This window comes from Dioscorea cayenensis, chromosome 19 (assembly GCF_009730915.1).
Source record: "Dioscorea cayenensis subsp. rotundata cultivar TDr96_F1 chromosome 19, TDr96_F1_v2_PseudoChromosome.rev07_lg8_w22 25.fasta, whole genome shotgun sequence".
In the NCBI taxonomy this organism is placed as follows: Eukaryota; Viridiplantae; Streptophyta; class Magnoliopsida; order Dioscoreales; family Dioscoreaceae; genus Dioscorea; species Dioscorea cayenensis.
In genome coordinates, this window is record NC_052489.1 from 18,815,336 (window position 1) to 18,835,643 (window position 20,308).

Below are 20,308 nucleotides of genomic sequence, written 5' to 3' on the forward strand. Positions count from 1 at the left end.
GAGATCAGTGAGAGAGAAAAAGTAGGGCTAGATGGAGGCGCTGGTTCTCTCCGGTTTTCTCTCATAGACCAAAGAAAAGTTGATAAATTGGTTGGAAATAAAATTAAAGTGACGGGTAAGATGGTCATTTCGTGTTCCGGATTGACCATTCCTGATGAAAATTGGATGAATCCCCCAAATCAAGGTTCTCCCCTCATCTCATTCCTCACACAATCCTCCCTCACTTCTATGCCTGCCAACCAAACAAAGGATTAAAGCCCATTCCCAATTCACTCCCACTCCATTCCTCGGAACCAAACAACACCTTAATATATTGATGAATAATAAATATGATATCAAACTCTTTGCTAGTTTAACCATTAAAAGTGATTTATTTTTTTTTAAACAACGTAAGCAATCCATCAAGCCTATCCAACACAAAAAAACACACACACACGCACATTCTCTCACTAATTTTTTTATTATTAAGTTGTATTGCCTCCGGTCTTTTTTTATTTGTTCATTTTAACGGATTCATGCATATTTAAAAAATATGTTAAAATTAGTTATTGTCTTAAATTTAGAAAAACTTGTATTAACTTTCTAAAATTACCTCATTTAAAATCCATCAAGATTTTATTAATTTCTCATAATAATTTAATTGCAGAAGTGTCATTTATTCTCTCCCAATATAGTATAAAAATATAGTAGTATATTAAAAATAAAAGATATTGAAAAAAACTATTTAATGTTTTATAGATTTTTTAATGGACATATAAAAAAATAAAAAAAGAGCTTAGAGATAAGTTTTTTGTTTTTTTGTTTTCTTAAAAAAAAAAATAGGCCACAATTTCATTGCAAAAGAGTAAACAAGTGCAGAATTGAGGGATAAGTAAATAGGACGGGAAGGAGTAATTTAATTTAGGGAAAATTACTGATTACCCCTCAAGAATTTCAAAACTTCCCAAACAACCCTTGTGAGTTTTGAATACCTCAGACAACCCTTCCTTTATTGTTGTACTTCCTTTTTGCCCCCTGTATTATGAAATTCCATCATTGCCCTTAAACCTTTTTGAATACATTTTTTCATTCTTTTTGCATTCCTTTTTGCATGTATTCATTTCTTAAACAAAGAACTCATTTCTTAAACAGAGAGTTCATTTCTTAAACAGAAAGCTCATTTGTTAAACAGAGAACTCATTTCTTAAACAAAGAGTTCATTTCTTAAACAGAGAGCTCATTTCTTTAAACAGAAACTTCATTTCTTAAACAGAAAACTCATTTTTTAAACAGAAACTTCATTTTGTTAAACAGAAAACTCATTTTTTAAACAGAAACATTGATATTTAAACAGAAAAACCAATAGAGAACTCATTTTTCTTAAACAAAGTGTTCATTTCTTAAACAAAGACCTCATTTCTTTAAACAGAAACCTAATAGAAATCTCATTTCTTAAATAGAAACCTCATTTTTTTAAACTGAAAACTACATTTTTTAAACAAAAACATTGATATTTAAACAGAAAAACCAATATTTATATGACAAATTAATCTTGTGTATAAAAACCAATTAATCTTGGCCACTCGTACATATTTAAATAGAAACAACAATATTTAAGTACTTTTTTAAACATAAACGCAATATATTAAACAGAAACATCGATAGTTAAACAAAGACAAACAAGCATAAAGATAGTTGTTCTTTATTATATGGAGATAACGATATTTACATTAAAAATTTAATAAATTTGTGGGAAAAAATTTAGGTTAGCATGATTACATTATAACTACAAATAAACTTATAACTACAAACAAAAGAATTTAGGTTAGCATGAAGAGTAATGCATGTACTCATTTCTTTCACAGAGAATTCATTTTTAAACAGAGCTCATTTCTTTAAACAGAAACCTCATTTTTTAACAGATATCTAACAGAAACCTCATTTCTTAAACAGAAAACAGAAAAACCAATATTTACGTGACAAATTAATCCTGGGTATAAAAACCAATTAATCTTGGCCACTCGTACATATTTAAATAGAAACAACGATATTTAAGCACTTTTTTAAACGTAAACACAATATATTAAACAGAAATATCGATAGTTAAACAAAGACAAACAAGCATAAAGATGACCGTTCTTTATTATATGTAGATAACGATATTTACATTAAAAATTTAACAAGTTTGTCGGAAAAAATTTAGGTTAGCATGATTGCATTATAACTACAAACAAAAGAATTTAGGTTAGCATGAAGAGTAATGCATGTACTCATTTCTTAAACAGAAAACTTATTTTTTAAACAGAACCCCATATTTTAAATAGAAACCCCATATTTTAAACAGAAGCCTCATGTTTTAAATAGAAACTCATTGCACCTAAGGGCATTATAGTCAAACCCTGTCACATTTGCCACAACTTCCCACGCAAGAGACAATTTCGTCCAAAAAATCCAAATTAACTATATCAATCACTATTAGATGCTTGGGGGATTTAAAAAATCATTGTATTCAAAGAGAAAGGTTTTTATGGATATTCAAATTTAAAGGGAGAATATGTGCATATTACAGACTTTGGGGGTGTTTTTAACAATTTCCACTTTAATTTATGACCAAAATAAATAAATGTACAAATAAATAAATAACATATATTTTTTCTAACCAATCTTCTCTCATGCTTTATCCGTCGGATTTACCTCGTGATTCACCCTAGTGAGTTGCTCTCGCCTCGTTCTCATTCTGGGGCCTGCAAGCGCCTCTACGCGGCGAGCTCGCCGGAACCCTAGCCCCGATCATCCCACTAGCGCAGTTCCTAAAGCCCTCTCCGCCCTCTCCCCACGGACATCGGCGTAGGTTTCAATTTTTCGGGGTAAGCCTAGGGTTTCTCTGATTCGTCCCTGTTTAGTTCTCTAAACGTATGTTTTTGATCTTTTCTTTGTTTAGATTCAATTGCAGTGACCAAAAGTTTGTCCTTGTTGTTTTTAATACTGGTTTTTAGTATATTCATCACCATTTTAGGGTTTTGATTGAAGGAATTAGAGGTGAAGAGAAGAAATCAAGAAGGAAAATTGGTTTAGTAGTGCTTGGTTGAATCAAGTCAATAGGGTGAAAAGGGAAGTGAAAGTTAATTTTATTAACGAAATTTTGTTTTCATAATTTTTCGATTTGAAGCCATGGACATCAGAAAAGGGACAACTAGATCAAGCAAACTGTTTGTGAAGAATGGGAAGGATGAATTGTGTCATTAAACTATAAAATTAATATCTTAGTGCTATTTAATGGCTAGTTTTGTTGTTTGTTATTCTGCTTAGACAATGAGAATTTCATGATTCATGAATGGCACTTAATGACTGATGGTAGCTTGTTTCTTGGTGCTCATGACTCATGGAGTTCTAATTGATGCTGAGGTTGTTTTTTCCTGTATTGATTACTTGATAAGTAATAACTATTTCTATCCTGTTGTTGCACGCAAAAGATGAGACAGAATGATTTAAGTTAAGAAGTCTGGCTTGGGGAAAAAGGGAAAAAAATTAGCATGGTTCTTTTGAGCGTCTTGATGTGTTCTGATGAAAAGAACCACCTCTTCAGATGTTGGTTTTAATTCTGTTTATTATCATGAATAGAGAACCTTAATTTCTTGAAGTAATTTCAGGTCCATTAAGTGAAATTGTAACAAAATATATGCTGTAACTTTTACTTTCAGACTTGCAAGTTACAATTGTTTTCTCCAAAACAATAAGCTCTTGAATGGTTAAGGATATCTTCACTGAATGTGTAACTAGAAGATTTAAAAAAAATTTAATATTTTGAGCGGAATGTACTAGTATACATTGGTTGATGGTTCTTCTTAGATATTTCTGTTCGTCCTTTCTCATGCTAATTATTATTTTTATTATTTTGATTATTTTGCATGCTTCCGAAGGCCTAATTTTAATATTGTTAATTTTAAGGTGTTCAAGTTAGCTATATTCCAAGGGTTGCGATATGATTTTTGGATGAGATGGCTGCAAAAATTGATCAAGCATCTTCTGCTGAGCCCAGTCATGCCCTTTCCATTGGACCATCGGCTATAGCTGCGGCAAGCAGCCCTAGGGTCTCTATGTTTGTGGCAAAATCTGGATTTGTTATACCAAAGAATAAGTTGTCAGGGTCTTTAGTTCCCATCTATAAGAGCGGCGGCAAAGCAGATGCTGGTGATACAGGTAAAGAAGAAACTGCCAAACAAGTTCAGAGGAAAACAAAGTGGGGTGCTGATCTCACACAAGATGCTGCTGTTAGGAAAGGAAGAGCTCTAGCATATCAGGTATGTTAATGTTAAGACTGTTTAGTGAACCAAGCTTCAATTCTTGTCAGTAAAATTAGCAAATACAAATTTAATAACAGTTTTATGAATTCATGTGATTGCTCTGATGTAAGAGCTCACAAGAGGACAAGGCCATGTTTTGAGTCACTTGTCCATTATGATTGGTGTCAATCACTTGCAACACCAGTTTAATGAAATGAAGCTGCACATGCTTCATCTGTGGTGATGGGCCAGTTCCATTTATCCCTAGGCACTAGACTGGCAACTTCCTTGTGAATTTCTCACATGGGAAGCTTCCAATTCCAGGTGGCATTAAATGATATTACTACCTATGTGGTGGCACTCATTTTGGGCAGACTCGGGTTGAGCAAATTACCAAGCAATTGAAGACCAAGTCTCTGGAGGGTGTGGACGATCATAATTCTTCGCCAAACAAGGCTTCGGAAATTGAGCCTGTTAGCCAACAGAAACATGAGGTATATATATGAGAATTTTTTTTTTTAATTATGATTTTGTCTATGGTGTGTTCATATTTGCTCCAGAACTCTCAAATGCTTTAGCAATTAGTTCCAGTAGGTTATTGCCTTAGGATGCTGATAATTTGCTTTTTGATAATTTTAGTGTTCCCAACTTGATTTGCAGTCCAAGAAATTTGAGCAATTGGAATCGGAGAAACGTGAAATCATTGGTAAATGGCTGATCTAATCCATTTTTGTTATTTGCTCTAATTTTGAGGATTTTTATTATTTCTTTTGGTTTTTTTGTTCTGGTTTTTCCAGGTGAATTACTACGTTTGAATCCTAGTTATAAGGCTCCATCTGATTACAAGCCATTGTTAAAAGAGGCCAAAGTTCCTATTCCTGTAAGTCAAGTCAATTTTTATATCCTTGTTGCACTTGGTTGCTGCTCTCTGCTAAATAGCAAATATTGCTGAATGCTTGACACATACGACACACTCCATGAAAGTTTCCTTGCAAATGTGATACTTTTATATTGCGTGATGCATGCCAAATCGATATTAGATACTGATGAAATGTAAATGATGCATGTGAACTTGTCATCAATACACATGTAACACATCTTTATAACCCTGAGGGATTAGATATGATTTATGAGTCTGCATGATGGATCACAGACTATGATATTATATTATATTCATGTAGTGAATGCATAATTCATGCTTGGCTAACCAGTTAAGTGCATAAATTATTAGATCAGGGCAAGATATAGCCTCTAAGAAATGCACAGATAGTGTGAGCATAAAAAACAGGGGCTTGAGATGTTTATGGGATGGTGAGGGTATCTTTTGTGTAGATTCAAGGTGTGGTAAGGGATGTGCGCACATAATAATAATTGTTGCTTGAGATGTGTGTCATTTCTTGACGAATGTAAAAGAAACAGTTTGAACCATGAATTTTGGTATGGCATCATTTTCCCTTTCTAACGTAAGTACTATTGTTGTGAATGCTTTATTTTTCATCTAAGTTAAACATTGTCTGAAGGGTAGAGCCTGTCTTTAAGCTGATTAATATATGCAGGCGTTTTTACTGCCCAATGTATAACTGGTAATGTTATAAATCTAGCTTCCTTAGTTATTCTCCATGTCTTTTTATATTTTTCCATTGGGTTAACTATTCTAATTTTAGGAAAATGCCATCTTGTTGAATCTGACTGACCACTATGCTCATTGCATGTGCAGAATAAAGCATACTTGCCATACAACTTTATTAGCTTATTGTTGGGACCCCAAAGCAATACACAGAAAAGACTGGAGCAAGTATGATTTCGTTTCAGTCTGCATCTAATTCTTTATTCTATATTTCTGTGTTAGCTTTTATGCAGGGATGATTATGTTGTGATTTCATGTACTGTTTTGTAACTTACCAGGAAACTGGAGCTACTATTCATGTTTGTGGAACTAAATCTGCTACAGGAGAGAAGGTACTGTATACTTGCATATGTTTTTACCCAAAACAATGACAATTTTAGGGCTTAAATGTCTTGAATTTTCCTTAGGAGATGGTTTGTGTTAAGTTTATTTTAGCTAAACATCAGGTTAACTATGCAAACCTTGAAGCTTTTATTTAAAATGTTATACTTCTCTCCCGTTTGTGGAATTTTACATATTTTTCCATCAATTAAGGGTGAGTCCATGGTTCTATAATTGATTGGAATTCCTTCTAGTTAATAGGAATGCCATGTGGCCAGCTAGTTTACTATCTTGCCACTGATCTACTTCAAAACAACTGACTTGTTATTAATGGTGGCTTTCTTTCTGGACTGTAGCAGTAGCCACGTTGCTGCTACTAATGAATTGAAGGCAAACTAGTTATTGTATGCAACATTTTCTGTCTGGTGGCCTTTGAACATTTTTATTAATCTTATATGGGGCATTCACCAGTCACTAGGCGTGAAAATCTGTATTTTGTTTCTGTTATGTCTGGTCGGAAATTTTCCTCAATGCACTCAATTACTGTGGACACTACTGAGAATTGAAATGATAGTACAATTTTGAAAGCTGGCTTGATATATGGGATTTTTTATACTGGGAAAATTTTATGCACTGCAAACTTTGGGTAAACATTGCTATGGTATTACTTCTATTGATTCTTTTCAGAGAAAGTTTGTATGTTTTTTCCTTTCATGCTTCTAATTTCTGTCATTGGTGCATGCATATCCTGACTGTCTTTATTCTATACTTCAGCATTTGATTACTCAATCAGAGATTAAAGAGGCTCAGGATTCTTTCGAGGACCTACATGTTAGCATCTCTGCTGACACGTATGAGAAAATTGATGCTGCAGTTGCACTGATTGAGCTGCTTCTTACCCCTGTATCTGTGAGTTCCCCCAGGCTGCTACTCTAAAATAGATCTCTTGAATAAGCTACGGTTTATCTCATCTGATAAGTGTCTGTTTCTCTTTCAGGGTAGTCTGGCTGCTGCTTCAACAAATCCTTCTTCCTCTGCTGGGAACACTGTGGACATCAGTGGACCAAACCATATTGTCTCAACTTCTGGTTATGGGATGATGCCTATTGGTGCTCAAGGTATGCCACAACCAACTCCGGTGCGAATGCTATCGGTCTCGCCTCAGTTCCAGTCATATCCTGGTTCTTGGTTTCGACCTACTTTGCTTAGTGCTCAACTGAATCCATCATCTGGATTTGTAGCCCCCCCTATAGCGACTACATCCATAAGTTTTCCTGCATCATCTAACAATCCTTTCAATTTGTCCACACCTTTTCAGTGTCCTCCTATAGGTCCAGTTCCAAGAATCCCATCTACTCTCTCTGGGCCTCAAATAGCTGCTCAAGTCATGCGGCAGCCTCCAAACTTACCTGTTCCTCCTCAAGGTCAACCCATTCATGGCCAACAACCACCCCAGCCAGCATATTCTACACTGCCACAGCCTGCCTTTCCCGCAACACAACCAATGTCTGCCGGTATACCATCTTCATGGTCATCAGTGGCGGTTAATTCCCAGTCTAGGCCAATTACTCCTTCAGGGCCACCACCTAACATGCCATTAACTGCACCATCCCCTGCATTACCTACAATGCCAAGGCCTCAGCAACCTGTTTATCCATCAGCAATTACTTCGCTGCCTTCCCAAGTGAACCTAGTGAACCACATGGCTTCTGTTGTGGCAAGTAGACCCCCTTCAGTAAATTTCCCCCCTTCAGCTACCATTCCTTCCCGATCTTCAGTTGCTCCACCTTTCTCTTCAATCACTCCTTTGCAACACACGTCTTCGACAGCGCAAGCAACAATGCTGTCACAATCTATACCTGCTCCTGTTCCTCATGCATCACCACTTATTGGTGCACCTGCCTTCAACTCTTCTCAAATGAGACCACCTTCCCAATCTTTTGCATCTCAGACACCACTGCCTTCTGTCCTCAATCCAGTGCTGGTTCCTGGACAAGCATCAAGGCCTACTCAGCCACCTTTGCCATCTCTGCAGTCCTCAACCTTAGGACCTGTTTCTGATTCTAGCAAACCTCCTATGGTCACCAATTCCATCCTTCCATCAGTTGTAACTCCTCAACGTCATCCTAGCTCAATTGATTTTACTTTTCAGCCTCTCCAAGGACAAGTTTCAGCTTCTCCAAATATTCATTTGCCAAATGTTCAGTCTGTAGCACAGAATCCCAATGCTTTGCCACCTGCTGGACCTCGAGCACCATTACTGCGGCCATCTATGCATAACATGGCACCTTCAGTGGGCACCCAAGGTTTTGGTAGGCCATTTGCTGTCAATCAAGCAGTTCCACCAACCTTTGGTCCTACAGTCAGTTCTCAGCTTAGCCTCCCATCTATGGCTCCTGCTGCTCGCATGACACCGCCAAGCTTTTCTCCAGCACCCCTAGCACCCAATCTACATAATCCATTGCTGACTCGACCACTGAATTTACTGAACCCGCACCCGCAGCAGAATCAGCCCCTTCCTCTGAACAGGCCAAGTAACCTTCAAACCCCAAATTATCAATTCGGCAACAACCAGCTTGGCCATGCTTTTGGTAAGCCCTTTCCAAGGACTCCCGGGAGTCAGTTCTATGATCCTTTCTCACCAACATCAGTCTCTTCAGCCCCACAGCAGTTGGCAAATGATTTGACTAAGGAAAAGAAACCTGAGACTGATGCAGAATACGAGGATTTGATGGCCTCTGTGGGTGTGAGGTGATCCTGCGAGTAGAGCTTAAGCTTGGAGCCAATGTTCTCACTAAAGTTTAGCCTTACTAAACTGAGAGTTTTGCTGGATATATGCAATTCTTTTGTCTTGTGTTCAGTTCAAGGTATGCATTTTGTATCAAACAGAGGTGAATTTGTCAGCATTAATCTCTGCTAATTCTCCTGACCAAAAAGATGGGCGGCCTTCTGCATTGAGAACGTCTAGAAGTACCTATCTGTCTGTTCTTCCTTATGAATGTTAGTATGAGAACCAATGAATTGCTCATCTTTAAGTCATGTGAATGTGGGTGTCGAAATCTGGTTGACAGGTGCTAAGTTTTACTTGTGTACATTGATTTCAAGCATGAAATTTTATTTTGTGACAATGTTAGTGTGAGAAAACTTAAACGTGGATTTAAGTGGTTTCCATACTGATGTTCGTGTGAAGAACCGGCTGTTGTCAATTGATGCGAGTGCTGTGTTGAATCAATAGTCTTTGTAGAAGTTTGTAGCATTGTCAATTCTATAACTCATGTATTACTTTGTTTGCTCATGGACTGAATTTTTTATTGAATCTGTTTGATGTTTGCTCTGATTGTTATACTTGGATGAGAAGAAAAAGTCAAAATTTCTTCAAAAAAGCTTTTCTCAACACATACTTGGATATCCATTAAAAAATTTGATTTGCATGTGCCTCTTTGCTTATTTTATTGGTGATGATCAGAAGTTTTGTCGAATTTCTCGATATTCATACGTATGAGATAGCAGCACATATATTGAATTTGATTATCAATGATGAGTTAACAGAGATGAATGATTCAATTGTTAGAATTTGTAATCCAGTGAAATATATCAAGGTTTCTCCGGCAACATTTCACAGGTCCAAAAAATGTGTGAAAAGGATCAAGCCTGAAAGCAAGTGCATTGTTCGTCTTTAACATAGAAATTTGGTGAAACTATACATTCTTGATGTTAGAGATGCACTAAAGTTTCAAGGGGCATTTGAATTGTTGAAGAGTCAAGACTCTTAAGTAAATGGAGAGCATCTCACCAATATTAGTAAAAACAAAAACAGCAAAGGTGAGAGACTACTGAAAATTGTTGGGATGATTCATGCAACTTGTTAACACTTCTCAAGATCTCTTGTGAAGTTGGCAATTATATTGTCTGGTTCACACTATACTATTTATAATGGGGTAAATTTTTCCAGCGAATACCTAAGTTTGGTCTTATATTAGTTTGAGCACTAACTTTCAATTTGTATCAAAATGAGCATCAAATTTTAATTTCATTTGTCCAGCCGCGTAATTGAGGATTTCCAGTGAATTTTTGGTGATGTGGACGTCAGAAAGCTTGCGTGGATTCCCTAGGTCCATGTCACCGACTCACTAACTCAGCCACTTAATCAATATTTTTTTTGGTCCACATAAGACATACACGTTATCTTCTCTCCCATCATCCTTTTCTTTTCCTCTCTCCAGAATACTATAGCCCTGGTGACGAGGACCTAGGGCATCCACAAAAGTTTTCCAGCGTCCACATCACTAAAAATCCACTGGAAATCCCCAATTACTCTGCTGAAGGAATGAAATTAAAATTTGATGCTCATTTTAATACAAATTGAAAGTTAGTGTTCAAACTGATATAAGGCCAAACTAAAGTACTCACTGGAAAAATTTACCCATTTATAATGAGTATATTGAGGAAATTTATGGTATCAGATTGGTAATTTCTAAATGATTCACTTCAACTGATATCAGTACAAAGTCGATTCACTTCAAAGTCCATCTTTAGTAGTGGGTTCATGTCCTTGATCCATATCAAAGCTCTTTAATATTAAAAATGGCCGAGGCTCTTGTTTGTGCTCAAGTTGGCTGAGAAGAGCATTTGATCCCTTTTTTTTCCTAGAGAAAAACATAAATTAAGCTGCATCTTTTGATTTAGGTAAACTTGGACTTTTTTTTTCATATTTTTTACACCATTTTATTTTTATTTATATTAATATTGGTTAATCATTTTTGTAGAATCAATGAGCAGTAAAGACGACCATCATGCCGTTTTAGTGGATGATTAAGCTTCCTTCTCTATTGATTTAATGTTCACATAAATACTTTTTAGGAATGACCTGAATTTTTCAAAAGTTTGTTATATTATAATTTATATTTTAGATTGGGTAAATGCTAATTCTTCTCTTATGTTTTTGTAGGAATGCTAACATTGGCAGGCTTAATTCAACATTGTCGAATGCCAAACTCGTTATGTTTTTAATTTCATGTGAAATTGAATGAGACTTCTTGTTTTTTTTTTTTTAATTAATTAGTTAATTAATTTTTTTATTTATGAAAAATGAATGAGACTTGTGTTTAATATGGATTCTAGGGGTGGTAAAAATCCGGGTCCGGACAAAATCGGGTCCGGACAACTACTCTAATAAGTAACTAATTTGATGCCCGGACCCGGCCCGATTTTAAATCCAAACAAGTGTGACTTGTCCAGACCCGGTTTCTTTCAAAACCGGGTTGTCCAAATGCCCGAATTTCATTTGAATCCTATAATATATATTTAAAGTTCATTCAAATACTAACTATATAAAAATAATTTAATATATATCAAATGCAAAAAGTAATGTCCAACAATCCAAATTAATTCATACAATAATCCAAGTTTTAATAAGTATTACATAAAAATACATGTCTTGATAATACAAAATTATATAACAAGCCAAAAATAAGACCCAAGAACCCATGTCTTAATGATATAAAATCATATGCACAAGTTTAATACAATCTTCAAAGTTAATTAATCTCAATTTCATTTGAAGCTTGATTTGAAGTTTGAGCAACAAGGTCGACCTTCAACATCCCTTCAGTGCCATCATCAAAATCTTTCATTTTCCATGGCCACCTAGGTAATAACACAACAATTAAAATATTTGTATTAGTCTTCATATAAATATTATGTGTGTTGTTTGAAATATTAAAATTTCACAAACTTACCCATTGATGCATGTAACCAATCTCGTCCACATATTAAAGCTTCTACAATGTCTGAAGTGAGAGAACTTCGATATTGATCAAGCACTCTACCTCCTGAACTAAAGGCAGACTCAGAAGCAACTGTGGTAATATGGATTACCAAAATATCACGCGCCATTTAATAAAGACGTGGATAACGATATTGAACAGAGCTCCAAAATTCTAAAACATTCAAGTTTTTTCTTCTATCGGATGGTGGCTCTTCCAAATACAAATCAAATTTTGACTTTCGTACTTGTGAAGCCAAGCGCTTACTTTGAAATGCTTCATAGGCCTATACATATTAATCATGTAAAAGCAAAAGTATTTAAAAAAATAACATAATTAAAATAATTTAATTGCTTATGACTCATAAGTACTCACCATTAATGGATCATTTGGATCTCCTTCAATAACTTGGTCTTGAGTTGTTTGAATTGTAGAAGAACTACCTTGATTTTGTAAATTAATATTGCAATATTCTCCAAATAACTTTTGAAGCTTCTCATGAATATTATTCACCTTGCTATTGCCTTCATCATCACCATAGAGTTTCATAAAAGCAAATTCAACAATATCAATTTTATAACGAGGATCCAAAATCACCGAAATAGCCAAGATAGCACTAAAAGCTCCCCAATATTTATCAAAGTTTAATTGCATTCTTGACAATGATGAACTTCTATAAAGAATGGGATTTCTTGCTTCTTCTTGCAATATACATTGGATCCTCCACATCCCAAAAAAGAACAAGTTTGAAGTGGGATACAAGGAGCCCGAAAAAATATTTGTCACATTATAGAACACTTTCAAAAACTTGACCATGTTTTCGATGTGATTAGGGCAATGAAGATAATTAGACTCACTCAATGAAAGATGAATAAATGCATATTGGTAATGTAAAGCCGACTCTAGCATAAGATATGTTGAATTCCATCTTGTGCTAACATCTTGACACAGCCCTTTTTTGCAATTGATGCCCATTTGTTGTGCACAATCATGGAACTTTTTCTTTCGAGATTGTGACCCTTTCATAAATTTCACACTCTCTCGAATCTTGTAAATACCACTATCAATTTCTTTAAGCCCATCTTGAACTATCAAATTCAAAATATGCGCACCACAACGGACATGAAAAAACTCACTATTAAGAAGCAATCCATTTCTTATGCAAAGTTGACTTTTAACAAAATCAACAAATGAATCATTGGAACTAGCATTGTCTAAAGTTATGGAAAACAATTTCTTCTCCAAATTCCACTCATTCAACAAGGAAGATATCATTTCAGAAATTGCAAACCTAGTGTGTAGTGTTGGCATGCAATGGAAATTTAAAATTTTCTTTTGTAACATCCAATCTTTGTCAACAAAATGAGCAGTGAGAGAAATATAACCATCAGTTGTAATGGATGTCCATAAATCAAATTTAAGACTAATCCTCCCTGGTACTAATTATAAAATGTCAAGCAACTTTTTTTTTTCTCTTCTATAAAACTTTAGCACATCAGCCTTAATTGTATTGCGTGTCACATGCTTAACATCAGGGTTAAGATAAGAGATCATATTTCTAGTACCTTCATGCTCTACAAATTGAAATGGGTATTCATGCAAAAGAATTGCCGTCACTATATTCTCCAGTGTTGTTCTTGATTCAACTTTTGATGCCTAAGTTCAACATTGCTCTTTTCAAATGATGAAGACATCAACATTTGGCCCACATAATGATTTTTTCTTGTAGGACATTTCAAAATATGTCGTTTCATTGTATTGGTTCCATAGCTACTATCAGCTACTATTATAACATGACAATGTTGACATTTAGCCCTTTCAAATATCACCATATATAGCATGATTTGGAGGAAGAGGAACAAAGTCATTCCATACATTGGATGCACTTTTTCTTGGCCTTTTAGTATTACCTTGATTGTCAACTACACTACAAGATGCATCAATTTCTTCATTGGATGACATCTTTCAAATTCTGCAAAATAATTTAAAACAAATAATAATTTAGAGTGTGAATGGTGAAGCAAATATATAATTTAAACTAAAGATAAATGAGCTTTTGAAACAAACTATGGTGTTCTAATTTCATGAGATGGACAAAGAATTAATGAGGGAGATAAAGAAATAGATAATCAAATAAATAAATAAATAGATGGATAAAGAGTAGAGAAACATACCTAGAAACACCGAAGTTATGACCGTCACCGGAGATGGAGTTCGTGAACAATCAAGAGGATGAAAATGGAGCCTTGTTGCAGCCTTCAGCTTCCAATCATGAAGAAAAAAAAATGCTCACAGAAGGAAGAAAAGCAAGAAAGGCTCACTGCACACATGTGACACAAATGCACTTATCACGATGAAGGCATAAATTTTTAAATCACAACCAATGATTCAATCATTCAATGTTCTCATTATATTTTATATAAATATTTAAATATTTAAATATTTAATTAATAACTAAAAAAGATTTGGGCCTAGGCAATTGGGCTTTATATAAAAAATTTTGAAGTACAAAGGCCCGGTTGTCCGAATTTCTTGGGTCGGACTTGGCCCGGATTTAAATCCCGACAACTAGACTATGTCTGGATCCGGCCCGTATTAACAAAACTTCTGTCTAAACCCGGTTTATTATGGGTCGGACAAAACCGGGCCGGTGGGCCCGGACAGATTATTGCCACCCTCAATGGATTTAGTGTCATTTTGTAAGAATATGTCACTTTTATGTATCATCAATACCTTGAACTTTATGTGAGTTGATTTAGCCAAGTAGATCAACTTCGGTTCATATTTGAATCAACTTAGGCCTTGTTTGGATTGGTTTAAAAAAAAATGCTTTTCCAATGACAAATTACTAAAATGGGCATTTCTTGAGTTATTATAATATCTCAACTATTATGCATTCAAAACATAGTAATTGTTATTGATAATGATAAACAACAACACTAATGATGATGATGATAATAATAATAATAATAGTATTATTATCATTAATATTGTTGTTGTTGTTGTTGTTGTTGTTTAATAAGAAAAAAAAAATATAAGACTAAATTTTAAACACCAAACATAAGAACAAGAACAATAACATCACAACAACAAAAACAACATTGTCATGACTATTACAATAACGATTTATTGGATATGGGCTAACCCAAGCCCATCTTGTACACCCAAACCTAGTTATGTGATCTCCTTGATTTATTCTTTACTTTATTTTGGCAATAATCTTAAATAATTGTGAAATCACTCTCCTCATTTATTTTACTTGATTTAACGGTTCTAATTTATTCTTTCCTTAGATTGCCGATCTTAAACTATTCTTTCCAAAAATTAATGATGCTAATTGACTCTTTCCTTGGATTGTTGATCATGATTGTTTCTTACCTTAGATTGTTGATCCTTGATTTATTCTTTCCTTGGATAGTTGATTCTCTCCAATGGCTCTTTTCAAATTGTTGGATGATTTCTCATTATAAAAGGACGGAGAAACCCTAACCCTATTGAGTGTGACTTCTTCTCTTCCTCAACTTTCACATCTTCACATTTTCTGAGATCATTGCTGCTTGAGAAGCCTGAACTTTAGTGACACTTGAATGACAGCTCCTAGCCAAATGTGCTACACGACAAGTAGATCTTCCTAGCGGGTTAGTGTATTCTGACATTGGAGCAAGGCTATTCCATCTTGCAAGAAGGAGGCCAATTTAGCATTAGGGTAGTGCCTTTGCATGCCTAATCCCAAGCTAGATTATTTTTAACTCTTTTGGTGACTTTAATTAGATTTTGTGTTAATTACTTGCGTGCTAATCACTATTTTTCCCAACAATCTAACACTAAAATTGATCTTTTAAATATTAGTATGCTTTCCTGATTCTACATGCATTATATGTTTTGAAATCTAAAACTTTAATCTGGTGCATTTCTTTGTGAAAAAAAATCATGTGACTAATATTCAATATTGACGATTCACTTTTTGATTCATAGAAAAAGCATTACTTGCCTATCATATTAGTTTCATTATATATATTTTAAATAACATTAGTGCATTTTACTTTCTATGCCTTTATCAATCCTGCTGAATTGATATATACCTACATTACTTAGTGATTATTGCTTCATCAGTATCAACCACTTATTATTTTATTGTCTTAAAAATTTATTCATTTTAAGTCACATGCACCTTTGCGTTATTTCATAAAAAAAGTCATTTATTTTAAATTGGTTTATATTCGTGTTCTTTTTATTATTCATATTTTTTTAAGCAATATTTGTTATAGAAATTTGCTAGTTATTTGGTTAATTTCTCCCACTTTAGTTGCCCTTTAATCTTGAATATCACACACTCTACTCATGTCCGAATTACAGTATGACACATCCTGCAAGCCTGTTAAGTTTGAAGGTAAGGTTAACTTTAGGACGTGGAAAAGCCAAACCGAATTCTCGCTCTTCACCTTAGGACTGCACACATCCCTTACTCTAAACTCTGATCATGATTTATCCGATCCTAGTCCAAATGGACCATAACGTCAATTATCTTTTTCAAATGTAGATCAAACCATTAGTTTTTTGACTCCTAGCAAAACTCCAGAAGAGATTGATTTTCATTTTTGCCATAGAATCCTTAGCATTCTCTCTGATCGTCTTTATGACAAATATTTTGATTTTAAGGCTTCTAAAGATATTTGGCTTGCCTTGGAAAAAGAATATGGTTTTAATAATGCCACTAGAATTAGCTATCTAAGTATAGAATTTGAAAACTACAAGATGGTAGATGGAGTTGACATGGGAGAACAAATTCACACTTTTCAGGATTACCATAGTGCAATAGAGAAGTGTGGCACCATTTATAATGAGAGCCATATTATATCTATTCTTTTGAATAACCATATTGGTCAGGTTTTGCTAATGGTCTTAGACATAAGATTGATTCCTTGAACCTTATGGAGTCTACAATACCATTAGGATTAAGAAAGCAGAACAAATTTTTGCTAATAGTGCTGATCCTCATAAGGGCCGAGTTTGCTTAGTTGAAAATAGTGAAAACCCTAAGAATTCACATCCTAGAGGTCGCCATCAGTATCCCCCTAAAGTGAAATTTTTTAAGGCCAAGGGCAAACCATCTCCCTCTCATCCTCAAAATTCTCAGTAACCCAAATCCTCTACTCAACTTTCTGAGAAAAATCCTAAACATTGCTTTGTTTGTGGTAGGACCAACGATATTGCTCGAGATTGCTTCTTTAAGAAGATTGAACTTGTCAAGAAAAATTTTGGTTCACCAAAACCACCTTGAGATGGGTACATCATCCTCTGAGACTCACTTTAGATTAGTTTTCTTTGTTCCATTTGTAAATATGACTTATCAAAACTTAGAATGTTTTTTGATTCTAGTGCTAACATCCACGTTTGTGCTGATCATTTCTGGTTCTCCACTTACCAAGTCTCAAGTGGAGGATGTGTGACTCTAGGAAATAGATCAGTACCACACATGCTATGGAGAGTGCAATTGACTTGAAGATAATATTTGGGAAAAGTCCTCATCTTATTAGATGTTCAGCATGTACCTGACATTAGGAAAAATCTTATTAGTTAAATCATCTTGTAATCTCCAAGGGAAATCTATTTGTTGGTAAAGGTTTTGTAATTGGTGGTTTGTTTAGACTCAATGTTTGTGAACCCTCTGATTTATTTTTTAATAAAAGTTTTAATTGCTCCTTTTCTTCATTTGTTGTCTTGAATGTTGAATCCTGTGAAGTTTGGCATGGAAGATTAGGTCATGTAAATTTTGGAACTAATAGAGGGTTAATGAACCTTGACTTGATTTCTACATCCAAAATTGATCAAGGTTATAAATGTCAAATTTGTGTTCAAGCCAAACTACCCAAGAAACCTTTCCAACACATTAACCGAAATTATGATTTACTTGATTTAATTCATAGTGATATTTGTGATTCTTGTAGACCTCCTATTAGAGCTGGAAATCAATATTTTCTCACATTTATTGATGATCATTCTAGATTCAATTATACCTACCTTATTAAATCAAAAGATGAAGCTCTTAGAAAATTCATGATTTTCAATGCCGAAGCCGAAAACCAATCAGGGAAAATCATTAAGAGTACTCTTAGATCCAATAGGGATGGAGATGTTGTACCCTGTCCTGATTTTAGACCTCGGGCCTCTTTAGATTCTTGTGTATGCATTAGGGGTAAAATGGTCATTTAGCATTAGTGGCATCCTTACATGATTGCATAGTAGCTTTTGTGTGAGAATTAGCCAAAAAGCTAGAGGCAATTCAGTCTTTTGGACCTTTTTTCATCTTTTTCTCTATAGGAGGGCATTTTGGTCTTTTCTCTCATTTTAAAAAAACAAGGATAAGAAGCAACCAGCTGGCTTCTCTTTCTTTCTTTCTTCTTCTTCTTTCTTTTCTTCTTCCTTCTTTTAGCAAAGCATACAAAACTTTGAAAAAAAATTCTCCGTCGAGCTTTTCCGGTGAATCAAAGCATCCACTCTCTTCCTCTCATCCTTTTGAGCTCGATAAGGCGTCGATCCAGGGTTTTTCTTTCATATTTTTCTTGTATTTAATCATTTTTGAAAAAATTTGAAAACCTAGAAATACCCCCATGGATTGGGCTGTTTTGAAGCTTAAATTGAAGCCATTGTCATTGTTATTCATTTGTGTGAATGTTGGTAAAAAAAATTTCTTGATTTGGTGACGTAAATCAGGATGAAACTATTGCACAAGGGCCGGTTTTTACTGTAGCATTTTCTCGGTTAGCGTAGTTTACTGTAGCACCAAAAATTTTCATCTTTTTCTTGTATTTCTTTGGTCCAAATTGAAGCCCTTTTTATTTGGAATTCATTAGAACTAGGTTTACTCTAGTTTGAGGTCGTTTAGGTCCAAAATGACGTTTTGCTCTAAAACCCTAGAGTTACATGGCCGACATGTAACATTGCATTCACATGCATTTTAGTTTTTATTCTTGTGTTCATTGGTTCTTGGATTCCCTGCTTGTATCTAGGTGGTCAAGCATCCTCCAATGGGCCGGGGACGAAGACAGGGACGTTGGGGATGCCTTTCAACTTACTCGGATGTCGGGGTCATCCGGGTGAAGTAAAAGTTAGGGTGGAAGCTTACTAAGAAGAGAGAATAGTAGGATGCATGAACACAAGAGAGAGATAGAGAGAGAGAGAGATGGATATATTCACAAGAAAGGGACTTCTTTATTTCATTGTACAATTGGGGAGGGATCTTACAAGGGTGAAGGATGAGATTTGGGTGAGGGATGATATGTGGGGGAGTGATGCCCCTCTTTACAAACTAAGGGGCCTTATATAGGCTGCAAGACTTAAGCCCTAAGGAACTAATAATGGACATGACATAATTGTCATGTCACTTTACAAAACCACTCATAAAACCATGGGCATAAAACCATGAGCAAGCCCAAGTAAAATCACTGTTGCTACAGTGACATACCTATTTTACACACTAAAAAAACAAACATTGACTTCTTTACATAATAAAAACAAACAACACTGCTTCAATTTACCAAAAGATGTGCAATGGTTATATCATCCATTGGGTTGAGTATGGATTCATATGGATTCAATTTACCTAAAGGAAGGTCTTCATCTGGATCTTCAATGATTGGGAGGTAGCTTGAAGAATAATCTCCCAAGTGTTGGAGTGAGATGATATCATTGACGTCTTTGAAGTGTTGTACTGCTGGGGGATTATTGTACTTGAGGTTTACAAATGGAATATCTATAGGGAGTACCTCTTTTCTTGCATAGACTTTCATAGTAGAATCCTCCATTGCTAAAGGATAATAATAAGATTGTTTGATGGAGATGAAGGTGAATGCTCACCACAAGGAGAGTTTTTCAGTGAGTGGAGTAGTAAATAATTGTAGCTCTTCAGTGAATACTTCAGTGGGAATATGAATCTGATAAGGAACGGACTTTATAAATAATTCCGCAGTGATTTAATGTCTTGCGTCTTCCAAATATCCTTCTTCATAGCCTGGTGGAATAGATTTGATAGATAAATTTATAACTGCAGGTAACTTCAACTTCTTGAATATTTTGGCTAATAAATATGAGTGTTTCCAATGCTTCTGAAGGAACTTGATCTGCTTTGGCCTTGTGAGTATTAATCTGCTAATCATGGCATATTGTAGTAATTTTTCAACACTAAGAGGTATTCCTTTTACTTCTTTGTCAATCCAGGAGGATAGCTCGAATAATGCTTTGACGATAAAGAATCTTTTTTCACAATGGCAGTCTTGATGGCGGTGTGCAGTATCTTGATATAGATCAACAGAGAGTGCCATACCATGAGGATG

The 20,308-nt window shown here is 35.0% G+C and overlaps 1 protein-coding gene across 3 annotated transcripts; it reads left to right on the forward strand.

Annotated features, from left to right (window-relative positions):
• Positions 1-2,668: 2,668 nt before the first annotated feature.
• Positions 2,669-9,453, forward strand: LOC120249578 (proline-rich protein 36). Of its 3 annotated transcripts, none has more exons than XM_039258131.1 (9): positions 2,669-2,846; positions 3,928-4,280; positions 4,637-4,756; positions 4,902-4,968; positions 5,060-5,142; positions 5,980-6,057; positions 6,168-6,221; positions 6,985-7,119; positions 7,208-9,453. In XM_039258131.1, the coding sequence occupies exons 2-9, from the start codon at positions 3,978-3,980 to the stop codon at positions 8,963-8,965; spliced, it is 2,598 nt and encodes an 865-aa protein (XP_039114065.1). In that variant the 5' UTR covers positions 2,669-2,846; positions 3,928-3,977; the 3' UTR covers positions 8,966-9,453. The 3 variants fall into 3 exon arrangements, with proteins under 3 accessions (XP_039114065.1, XP_039114067.1, XP_039114066.1); XM_039258133.1 differs by having other exon boundaries at positions 4,923-4,968; XM_039258132.1 differs by having other exon boundaries at positions 3,937-4,280.
• Positions 9,454-20,308: the final 10,855 nt, after the last annotated feature.